The sequence below is a fragment of the Actinia tenebrosa genome, unplaced genomic scaffold (assembly GCF_029948245.1).
Source record: "Actinia tenebrosa isolate PJP-AT-01 unplaced genomic scaffold, QUT_ActTen_1.0 PGA_scaffold0__85_contigs__length_37466705, whole genome shotgun sequence".
In the NCBI taxonomy this organism is placed as follows: domain Eukaryota; kingdom Metazoa; phylum Cnidaria; class Anthozoa; order Actiniaria; family Actiniidae; genus Actinia; species Actinia tenebrosa.
The window spans coordinates 12,717,117-12,729,333 of NW_028292569.1; the positions used below are offsets into that span (position 1 = coordinate 12,717,117).

Sequence of the window (12,217 nt, forward strand, 5' to 3'; positions counted from 1 at the left end):
ATACATATACCACGTGTTGATCAAATCCATCCCACGTTAGCCCACACCCTTTATGTACTTGATATATGACACCTTACAGTCTATCTAATATGTCATATAGTAATGCCCGATGTGGTGCCAGCGATGAGTTGAGTCAGCGGTATAGCGTAGTGAGCGTGCGCAGTAGTGTCGGCGCGATTTCCTCGAGTGCTGTGTGATATTTCTTGTCGTCTGACTTGACTTCATTTTTACCGGCAAGAAAATCCTCTTTTCCTCTACTAAAGACCAAAGAATACCCACAGAAACATGTCTACGAGAACGCAAGAATCCCGAATTCAATATTACAAGAATAAAAACAAAGATGTGTCGGTGAGTAGTTGTGGAGAAAACTGTGAAAACGTTTGGCCTCCAATGGCGGGTTGATTTGAAAATATGGTTGGACGAATATGCGTGTTTGCTTATCATGCCGTTAAAACCATGTGCACTGCACTTTTACTCATTAAACATCGCTCAAAAAGAAATCACCATGATAGGTAATACTCCTTCTAGAGTGTTTGCTTCTAATCGTTTAGTCTTTGATGAAGTCTTGAGTCGTTGTGTGTTAGATACGTTGGTCTGTCTATCTCTAACTTACTTCCACGCGAAGAGATTATCAATCTTTATCGAAAATTACTTCCAAAAACACACAAATATCAACTAAAGTAACTCAACTACTGTATTCTTTATTGTTAAACAGTCATTTAATGTTTTATACAATTTTAAGATCAATAAAAGCTCATCAAAGTATATAGAATGTCGTGAAAAATTAAGCTAAAAGGAAGTCATTTTTTTCAAAATTTCTAGTATAAAAATGGTCGTCTATAAAACCATCTTGACACAATAAAGTCTGTATCTATTTCATGGACATTATCCATACTTAATAAAGCTAAATTCCAAGATTTTTAAGAGTATCTTCAAGAGTTATTTGAATGAAATCCATATACGTTTTCTTACCCTGCTTCCGCTTGGCTTGAATTTTATTAGGCTTATACAAAGTTGATATAAGAAAGTATCGTTGAGCATTATTTTTTTTAATTTTGCAGAGAGATATCTTTAATACTATGCAGATTTTTTTTAAAATAATAAATGTCATAGAATTTCGATATTTTTCTCCAAAAATCATGTTTTTCTGGAAATTAGATTTATTTGATTTATCATTCGATACTTTAAAACCAACAGATTAGAAATTTTTCTTACTAAAAGCTTATTGCATTAAGAATCTAAGCTAAATCATAGACTTTGAGATTTTGCTGCAGAAGTCATACTATCAAAATGTTGAAATTATTTGTGGCAATGGACCCAAAATGCTTATTAACCTTATAATTTCTTTAATAATGTTACAAGACCTTTCCAAATTTAGTTTAAAAGTTAAAGACGATGATAATAATTTGATTCTTTTTCATTATGTATTAATGCATTTTTTTGGGATAAGATCTTCAGCAGGAGTAATATAGATCGTCCAATCAGAGGTTGTTTCAGGAACTACAGGACGTTGGGTGGTGCTGTGTTGGAGAGTTAGGACTTAAAGTAGGAAATAGAGTTCAAGGTTATAGACAGCATGAGGGATTGAATCTTAAAGCGCTTTCAGCATTGTGAGAAGCATTTTGACTTATCTATCAAAGATTCCATGGATTCCAAAGATTCTAGTACAAAAATCTGTACCACAGGATTTGATTTGTTTCGGTACCACTTGATCATCACACATGACTTTATTCATATACAGGGCTCGAAATAATGGTGGGTCAAGGGACAATGTCCCTCCAAACTTGCTACTTGACTGGCCAAGTCTGATTTTAAAAGGACAAATTGACCTTCAAAATTTTTGAGGGGGAAAATGTCTAACTTTCCTTTTTGTGGTTAGAATGATTCCATGAAGGCTTTAGATTGATGGGTGGTCTGTCGGCAAGAATATCTTTCAGACTTTTAATTACGTGATAATTCTATTAGAACATGTTTTGAAATTGTAAACACATTATCACCTCTTTCAAAATAATGTGTCAGATTTAATCTGATGGAGAGAATAAAATCATGTTTTTATAGCTGGAGATGTGGATCCTATCTGGATTACACTTCAAAACATGACCACAGAAAACTGGTGTAGTTCACACCATCATTACAAAAATATTGATATTATTTCCTTGAATTGAGTAAGAAAATCTGGCATGATGACAGGCAATCTTGAAAACTGTGTTCCCTATGAGATATGCCATTAACCCCCTTATCCCTCCGCCAAGAAAATATGATCTTTGAAGGAAAAAACAACAACAAGAAGTTGAGTAGAAATTTTTGATTCTACTTTGTCTAACCTTCTAAGCCAAGCAGTAGGAGGTTTTTGTAGTTGATTCTATCATTTTCTAGTTCTTTTCTCTTTCAAACCCTTTTCTTAGGACTCGTTATTCTTTTCACCAGGCTACTGGTTGTAAATGTTTAGAGTGTTAACTATTAGCTTAGACAATAAACAGTAATGACAATGATAGCTTGGTTTATAGAAGAACTCATGGAAACATTCTTTTACTTGAGCATCATCTATCATCTTCAAGCATGGCATCCACATTAGAATGTTATTTGTAGCCTTCTTCCATAAGCAGATTTCTTTTTTTAACAACATAGTAAACAACAGATAGTAGTTTGTGTACACCATTATTAATTTTTTAAATTATACTTTTAGACTCTGCGACAAAGAAGGAATGATGTAACAGTGGAACTAAGAAAGGTAAGAATGTAGGCTGTCGCAGTGTTGTGCAATTACTTCATCAGTATGTGATTATGACAAAAAAAAGTTATAATGTTTTGGGAATAAAATGAATATTAATCTTGTTAATGTCTAAATTTCATCACTAGGCAAAAAGAGAAGACCGATTACAGAAGAGACGAAATGTACCTCTGGATTTGACAGATGAAAAAGATGATATCTTCCCAGTAAGCGATGATCAGTTATCCATATCGAGTGAAACTTTATAATTTATAATGCAATCTAAGTAATATGATTAAAAATCTTAAGGTTTTTTATTTTTATATTTTTTTATAGAGAAAAGATTTGAGTACTATTGTTTTGGTGAGTATTAAGAACTTTATGAATTTTATTTTGTAATTAGCCTAGTATATTGTATTTTTATACCTTTATGCAAAGTCTGTTCTAAATCTAAATCTTTAATCTGCAAAGGTTGCCCATCACTACAAATGTAAAATTATTATGCAATAATATAAATTAATGATGAAAAGAAATTGAAGAAAGATGTAGCTATAAAAACTATTAACAAACCAAAAAAATTCCTAAAAAAATTATTTAAAAAATCAAAATTCAATTCATTTAATTCTGTTTTGTCTACTGAAATCTAAAAACATATTTTCTATTTTACATTTTTACCTTTATTTTATTTGTACAGGAGGCAGCAAGTACGGATCCCGTAGTCCAGCTAAAAGCCGTTCAAGCTGCAAGGTACAAACGCTTAATAATAATAGAGCTTATTTATTTAAATAATTTATAGCCCCCCAGCCTTCCTGTCTCAGTGGTCCTTGTAACTTGATTTATTCATACATGAATGTATAAATTACTAATGTACTATGTTATCTTTGCAGGAAATTGCTATCAAAAGACAAGAATCCTCCCATTGATGACTTAATCAAGTAAGTCACCTTTCTCCCCTCTCTTGTTGTGCCTTAACATAACTAGCTATTACAATATGTTATAACTGCCAGTCAACAGACAACGTCAGATCAAAATAGGCATGTGTCTGGCCAAACACCTCTGGGGGCCAGTCAATGTAGCTGGTTGTTCCTGTCTGACCATTGAATAGCCATTTCTTTTAGCCCTGCATCAAGAAATTTAAAGTAGTAAAAAAAATTCTACAATGAAATTAAGACTGTAGTGAGTTGACTATATGCTTATTTTTTGATTACTTTGATTTCTACAGGTCAGGAATACTTCCCATACTTGTTCAGTGTCTACAACAAGCAAATAAGTAAGCTTACATTTGCTATAAATTACTGTATACTACATTCACATTACATAGATGCATAAAAGTGTGAAGTGCAGAAAATATCCATCCTCCACTGGACCCTAAATGGGATATCAGAAAATCCCAGTTGTAAACTTGGAATGAAGAGGAAACAATTATTTCTTTCTCTTATGTTCCCATTCAATCTCACTCCCTGTGAATGATAAAAAATCTTATTACAGTACATTACTAAATTCCTATGGTAACTCAGATTATATTGTTATCATTCTAGTGCTGCATTACAGTTTGAAGCTGCTTGGGCATTGACAAACATTGCATCAGGAACATCAGAACAAACACAGGCTGTAGTTAGTGCAGGTAAGAGGAACGTTTCAGAACTTACTAGAATTTGCTTCACAAGTACGATTTTTTATACTTGTAACATTACTGTATTTAGAGTAGATCTTACATGACTGTGCAACAACACATCATCGACACATGGTGTGAGAGTCATGCATTATGAATGCCCGGCATATCATGATACAGCCGCCCTATGAATTTTTCACAATCAAACAGAATCCACTTCATCATCATTGGTCAAGGCTTAAATAAAAGTTAGTCATTGGACAATGTCCAGCCAGAATTTGAACTTGTCTGGTCAAATCTTTACCTTTATTGTCATCTTGACCAGTAACATTGAGCCAGGAATGAGGTATGACTGAGCTAAAACTAATATGGCCAGCTATCATGACTGGCAACTGATTGGCCCTTATTTTAAGACCAGTTGGTAACATTGTTGGTAAAGTTGATACATACAGGTGATATGTTAGTGGATGTTATAGGCTAATATATTGTTTTTTATTATCCAGGTGCAGTTCCTCACTTCATGGAATTACTCAACTCCCCTCGTCAACATGTTTGTGAGCAGGCTGTGTGGGCTTTAGGCAACATCATTGGTAAGGGTTCAGAACACTAGTGAAATATAAAAAAATTCTGGAATTCTGGATATTTTCTGGAACTACAGTACACAGTTGGTTACCTTAGCATATTGTATTATATATATTAGGAATATAAAACAGCACGCATGTCTATATGCTGTGATATAAACATGATGGGGGCTGTAGAACAAGAGAGATGTTGTAAAGAAACACAGTATATAGACACAAGCGGACATTTTATATCGCTTTTATGAGATATTTTTTAATGATTTCACGTGAGAGTGTCTCTGTCCTCTGATGTAAACACAGTAGCCAGCCAATCAGCACGCGCGTTATATCTCAAACATTGTATAAATTTACATATATATTTTATATTTCAGGTGACGGCCCTGTTCTGAGAGATTATGTCATAGGATACGGAGTAGTAAAACCATTACTGAAATTTGTCAATCCAAGTGTCCCAGTAAGAAACTGTTTCTTTTGTCTTTAAATAAAGTGCCTGGGTTACCTGTGTTTATTCACCACAGGAAGCCCATTTCATAATAATTCAATCCTAAATCCATCATTTCATTTTCAGATAACCTTTCTTAGAAATGTCACATGGGTGATAGTAAATCTATGTAGAAACAAGGAGCCCCCACCTCCAATAGATACCATTAGAGAGGTAGGTTTATTAGGATATTTTTTTATTAGAATATTTTTAATTATTTTACTGCAAGCGAAAAAGAAAAAAACTTTTATACTATGTGAATATGAAGAGAATATGAATATTGAATTCTGTACATTATAGGTGTTACCAGCTCTTGCTCTTCTTATTCACCACCAAGATCTTGATGTAAGTCAAACTGCTTTGGATATTTTTATGTTTTTCTAATGAATCTTACTTTACCTAGAACCTTTCTCACCATTTCTAGCTTTCTATTTGATCTTAGATTCTGGTTGATACAGTTTGGGCATTGTCGTATTTAACTGACGGAGGAAGCCACCAAATACAGGTATTTTGTATTATACATTGCTTAGATCCTAAATTTATCTTTATTCTATCAATCCATCTACACATCCTTTCCTTAACTCAAAGGAAAATTTAGAGGTTTTTGAATTCCTACCTAATTTATAACAGTCTGGGCATATTTTTATTTATCATATATGGCGATAGAAACCTAAACTTTTGTATATATTTTTCCAGCTTGTCATAGAGTCAGGTGTTGTACAGTTCTTAGTGCCACTGCTCAGCCATCAAGAAATCAAACTACAGGTCAGTTGTAAAGAAACATCTCTTTGGGATTCTTGTGATAGGGTATTGAAGGCACAATATGGGAAACAGAATTCAGATGTCTTTTGTATCAAGCTGATCTATTTCCCAGTTGATTTGTTCGTTCCTTTATTTAATTTGTTGTACCATCTATTTCAGACTGCAGCACTAAGAGCAGTAGGTAACATTGTTACAGGTACAGATGAACAAACACAGGTAATATAACAGAATCATCTTCCTAACAGTAATCAAATACTGTGCTTGGTATGATTCCAACAACATTAGACTTTGCTACTGATACAGCAGCAAACGTAAATTATGGGATGTCAAGGGGGCAAACGTAGAAAATTAATTAAGCATAGGGTGGTGGTGCTAGGTTTTCAAATAATTTGAAGTCTCAGTGTTCCACATATTGTTCCAACTACCAACAAATTAAATTGCTTTTTCAATGTGCTTCTCATTGAAAGGCGTTAAGTGATAAAAAAACAAACCCTGACAGCTGTGTAGTCTATAATTTTTCTAATAGTTGCCCCCTCGGCATCCCATAGTGTCTTAATCAAAAAAGTAGAATTCAAGGTGGCCACCGTATCGGTATAAAGGTCTATTAGCTTTGAAATTGTATTATTCATATCTCAAATCCTATTGTTGTTGGTTTCAGGTTGTTCTTAACCATGGTGCTCTAAGCCACTTTACTGGGCTATTGAACCATCCAAAAGAAAAGATAAGAAAGGTAAGCAATGAACTGATCTAACACTGTAGGAACTTGTGGATAAATTGAATCACTGTAAGAAGCTTAGTGAAACTGACGTTTCGGACGTTAGTCCTTCCTTGATCTAACACTGACATGCTTGAACACTCTTCTGTTGCAAACCTATAAAAAAAACAGCCTTCGCTTCTTTGGTTAATTTGAGTAGCTTCTGCGAGGCTCAAAATGATGGCCAGTCAACAAACATCATCCTGCCAAAATATTGGCAATGTTCCAACCAAACGAGCCAAGTGGCATCAAAAATAGCTTTTAAAGGGTGTTATTTATTCAAGCTGTGTTGATTTATTTATTTACTAGGAGGCAGTATGGTTTTTATCTAACATTACAGCTGGTAATCAATCACAAGTACAGGTTTGTACCTTCTGCTTTACTTTGTGAAGCCATTGTTTCCCCTCTAAATAATAACATCCAATTTATCTTTTCCCCCACAATGAAGGGTGCTTTGCAATCCTTGTTCATGCCTTATGTTTTTTGGCAATATTGATAGTAAGGTCTGTCATTGTTTTTCCTTTTCAGGAAGTAATAGATGCTGGACTTATCCCATTGATCATACAAACACTAGAGACAGTAAGTCTTTTTGAATACATCCTTCATGATATACAACAGCTATCTCATCATTTTGCCTTGTAAATGTATATATAAAAACCTTCAACATCTGGGCTGATCAAATTCAGGGCACAACTAACTCATAGCTCACATTTTTTTGAGGGATAAAATCTGATGAACCTAGATAAAAACCCTCAAATCATGAGGAAATCATCTGCTCACATGTTGTACCAAGTCCAGGAATCAAACCTGACATGACCCCAGAAGTGAAAGGCGAATGCATTTATACTCCACCATCCTTGATTCCCTCAATTCCCTTTGTCTCTTATTGCCATAAAACTTTAAAATCAACTCATTTCAGGGTGAATTCCAAACACAAAAAGAAGCAGCATGGGCAATAAGTAATCTAACTGTGAGTGGTAGACAGGAACAGGTAATTAATAACTTGGTTCAAGTATTTTTCATTACTTCCTGGATAATATTAAATAATTGGTTTCTTTGACTTCTTAGGTGGCAGTTCTTGTTTATTGTAATGCTATAGAACCTTTATGTAAGCTGTTAGACGTCAAAGATCCACAGGTATTTTTAAAAGGGTTTTTTAAAACTCTAAATTAATTGTCCTCAGTGGTCCCAATGATGATCTAAGAGGAATACCGTAAGGTATTGCCATAACGAGTGGCTTTGATTACTGATGGCTCTGATATAATATTGGAGAGCCATTCGATGAATAGAGAAAAAGCAATGCCCTAGACAGTTCATTATCCTCAGTGGTCCCAATGGTGATCTGTGAAGAATACCCTAGCACTTTGGGTTCGCAAACGATGATTAGCCATTGTCCTAACAAATCAGGATCTTATTGATGATTTGAAAAAAATACCTTAATATTTAGTGACACTCTATGGTTTCCAGTGGTCCTAATGAAGATCTCAGAAGAACACCCTAAATGTCTGATTGTTTTATTTCAGGTTGTACAGATCGTTCTAGATGGACTTAATAATATACTAAAGGTATTCCCTGTTATAAAGATTTTTTTTTTTTTTTTGCTAATTTCCTTTGAAACTCTTGATTACTGACCATCATTTGTTTTAATTCTACAGATGGCTGGGGATAAGGCCGATGCCATTGCCACTATGATTGAAGAAGCTGGAGGTAAAAATTTATGACGTTATAAAAACAGTATTTTTGTTTGGGTTTCCTATGGTGCTAATACCATAGGGATCCCAAACTTATCTTAAAAAGCATCGCACGTATTTCTTTTTTCGCGTTTTGTTTTAAAGTTTCGCCTTTTTGCCTTTTCAGGTCTTGACAAGATAGAGCATCTACAACACCATCAAAACGAAGAAATTTACAAATTAGCGTTTGAGATGATTGACCGATACTTCTCGAACGATGTATGTGAACATTCTAATAGAACGTCTGCATTATGGCGTCATTTGACTCCCACTATCCACTACGTTGTCTTTTACAACTAGTTTTCTTACTAAATCGTATACCTAAAAGTACCTTTATCGGATTTTTTTTTCTTATTTAAATTTGTATTCCCTCGTGAGAATAGTAAGACAATTGGTTCTAATTAACTGAACAAAAGAAAGTGTGCAAGGGAGTCTGGTAGTAGAGGGCAATGACACCATCATGCAAACATCCTATTAATCAATATATTTTGATTTTTCATTTTGTGATTTCTTTTTGAACACTCTACATTGTATTGTGTGTACTGCTTGACAAGTTAACGTAATACTCATTTTTTTAACTGCGTTACGTGACTTACGTGACTTTCAAACCAAATACATATACTACCTTGCGTGACTACTAAACTACACGGCACGGCTGCAAGAAGAAATTAACAACATCCTTTGAACCAGTCGTTGCACACGAGACCGCGACGTTTCCAAAGTCTTACGTTCTGTTCGCCCTACCTTTTCAATCACCGCATCATTTCGTAGGAGCGTGCATTCCAGTGTTCTAATTTTCATTTTATTTTTGGTTTCAGGGAGATGCTGTAGATGAAGAAATCGCCCCACAAGAAGTGGACGGTCAGTTCCAGTTTGGTACAAAAGATAACGTTCCAGCAGAGGGCTTCAAGTTCAGCTAGTAGTACTAGGTCAAGTGGAGTGTGACGTGAGAGCGTGAGTGAATCAATCTACCAAAGCGAAAGGAACGCGCGTGAGAATACAGCGTGAAGCAAGCGTGACACACGAACATGAGTGAAAATGAGACGAGCGCGTGCGTGCGTGAGAGTCGAGTCCCCCTTGCGAGAAGTTAGTGCGAGCGTGTGTGAGTGTGTGCGTGAAGCAGGCGTAGACAACCCCCCATCGTCAGCTCACGCATTATTCCAAACCAAACTACAGACGCGACGAGTTTGAAACAAACAAGTACAACACTGAAAATCAACAATTCCTGGACTGCATGTCAATATTACCAAAGGATGGATCCTAGAATAGACATTACGGCAAAACCAACGGACATTTACCAAGTCCATTTACGATGGATACTGTACAATATTAACATTGGATAGAGGTTTAAACCCCATTACAATAGCGCTCATTTGCGCATTAACTGTTATCTAGTTCTTTATTTTAAGATAGATTTTAGAATTTTTATCTCGATTTCGTTCGCGGCCCCAATGCTCAAAGAGCGAATAAGTTACGATCACGATGGCCATCCATCTTATCCTTCTAATGTCTTAATAATAACATTATTCACTCTTGGAGCAGACTAGACGTATCATAGCTTAGTTAACATTTTAGAGATTTTGATGTAGTCTTTGGATTTCTCGTTATGGAAATGAGGCATGAGTCAAATCTACCAGTTGAACAATCAGAGTCGTACTCAAACCTCACTTTCGTGCGTGAACATCACATTCAAATATGGCAGCCATGTATAGAGAATTATGGTAGCTGATAAAATGTGGATGATATATTTACAGTCCACGCTATTCTTTAATGTTAAAAACTTTTATATAAATATTATACTCCTGCTATGATACTATGTAAACGAAAACGTCACGAAATATTTGGCTAAACAAATTACAAGGAATCGTATATTATTTTCAACGGGAATCAATGAATAACTATATATTTTCATGTTATGTTGTTCTAGGCTTTTGCACCTGACAGTCACGTGACTAATTGAATGCTAAAAATCTGACGTTATATTCGTCTTTATCACTATGAACGAAACTTGCTGGCAATCTTTAGTATTCGAGGTTAATTTGTCATTCTCCTTAGGCCTGGTTCTCACTACGGTGGTAGCTCAAGGATCAAAACATTTTTGATGCTTGCGTCACTAGAGAAAAGCAAGTTCAAGGGACGAAATAATGCAAAAACGTCACGTGACTAAGATACAATAGGCTCAATAACTGCGGGCTCTTAAATTAGTGATTTAATTTTTTTAAAGATGTTTTTGTAATTTCGTGCCATGTATATAGCATTTAGTGAACGAGAAAAATTGTTAAATCTTATTACTGTAAGCGTCTTATAAAATCTCATAGCAAAGGATTTTATTCTTATTTTTTAAACATAAGTACTATAAAGCTTGCTTATTATATCCGGCTAAAGCTTCTAGTTTTCTATTCTAATAGACGGACAACTAATTGTAACCAGTATACTACAGTACGTTTAAGAGTCTTGTACACCGAATCGAAGTATGGAAACCAATTGGATTAGCCAAGTGCTCAAGTGGAAACGCAAAACCTTGTCACCTGTAAGAGAGGCAAGTCAGCCCAAAATATTACAGTTGTTATATTATAGACGCCATACTTTGATTCGGTGTATATGACCCCAGATCGTGAGTGCATTAGTATTTGTGATGTGATGGATAGGAAGTATATTCTTCGTGCTCAGTAATTTTGTATGTCGTGCCGAAAGGCTGCTGCTTCTGTATTATACCGAGTAGTACCAGTAAATTGACTGCTTAACACGTTGAGGTGATTTTTCAATTATTTCACCATTGCTGTTTCATAAAGGTTATACTAGTAAAGGGGCTAGTCCGCGGCATTCCAAGACATTCATCTTACATCTAAATTATGCTAACACCTGTAAAAAGTGTTTTAAACGTCCTCGACAGCTACCTGCAATAGTGAATCCACTCATTTACCAAAAACAATATTTAACAATTATTCGCCGAAGGCGAAGTGAATATCGGGGAATATTTACCAAGACGCGAGTCTTCGAGTGTGCGAGTTATATTCACCTGTAGGTGAATATAGCAACATAAGACGTAAATTGTGACCAATGAGCGCGCCTGATTTATTATATTCAGTTGTTTAAAAACGCTAATGTGAAATATTCATGCAGACCAACAATACACTGCGGTCTTGGAATGACGTCATATCTTGCTCAAATTACCTTTTTGAATGTTTAATGATCAAAGCGTCCAAAACGTCAGTAAGTTTTTTCATCTTTTCACGGTGTAAAACTTACCTTTTTATCATAACCGTTTCATTAGAAACACTGACGCAGCTCACACTAGTTTTTAGCTAGTTATCTCTTCTTTTTAAGTATTTGTATGATGGACTATAACAAGTCGTTCGCACAATCGCAAAGCACCCTTTTGTTTGGAGCGAAGGTTAAAGCAAATTTATTAAGGATCTATTCCCCCAGTCCTTCACGGCTTGGGCTATTATGGGCTCGTGCTGTTTTGCGCATGCGTCGCCCTCCGGTCGTTTGGGAACTGGAGTGAGTGGACCTCTTATAACCATGGATGCTTTCAAAGAACCATAAAATCGATTTTAGTTATTTGTTGATGTTAATAACCTAAT

The 12,217-nt window shown here is 35.2% G+C and overlaps 1 protein-coding gene across 1 annotated transcript; it reads left to right on the forward strand.

Annotated features, from left to right (window-relative positions):
* Positions 1 to 175: 175 nt before the first annotated feature.
* Positions 176 to 11,380, forward strand: LOC116286811 (importin subunit alpha-3). Its single transcript, XM_031693397.1, has 24 exons — positions 176 to 348; positions 2,687 to 2,731; positions 2,860 to 2,937; positions 3,047 to 3,073; positions 3,405 to 3,457; positions 3,598 to 3,645; positions 3,933 to 3,980; positions 4,249 to 4,334; positions 4,826 to 4,912; positions 5,275 to 5,357; positions 5,472 to 5,558; positions 5,685 to 5,729; positions 5,827 to 5,889; positions 6,081 to 6,149; positions 6,306 to 6,362; positions 6,805 to 6,876; positions 7,210 to 7,263; positions 7,429 to 7,479; positions 7,820 to 7,891; positions 7,969 to 8,037; positions 8,424 to 8,465; positions 8,556 to 8,607; positions 8,758 to 8,849; positions 9,449 to 11,380. Exons 1-24 carry the CDS (start codon positions 286 to 288, stop codon positions 9,548 to 9,550), a joined length of 1,545 nt encoding a protein of 514 aa, XP_031549257.1. The 5' UTR covers positions 176 to 285; the 3' UTR covers positions 9,551 to 11,380.
* The last annotated feature ends 837 nt before the right edge of the window (positions 11,381 to 12,217 follow it).

Coding starts and splice junctions, on each gene's coding strand:
- LOC116286811 (XM_031693397.1), top strand. CDS start 286: ATGTCTACGAGAACGCAAGAATCCCGAATTCAATATTACAAGAATAAA. Junction 5,559..5,684: donor CAATAGATACCATTAGAGAG/GTAGGTTTATTA, acceptor TGTACATTATAG/GTGTTACCAGCTCTTGCTCT. Junction 7,480..7,819: donor TCATACAAACACTAGAGACA/GTAAGTCTTTTT, acceptor AACTCATTTCAG/GGTGAATTCCAAACACAAAA.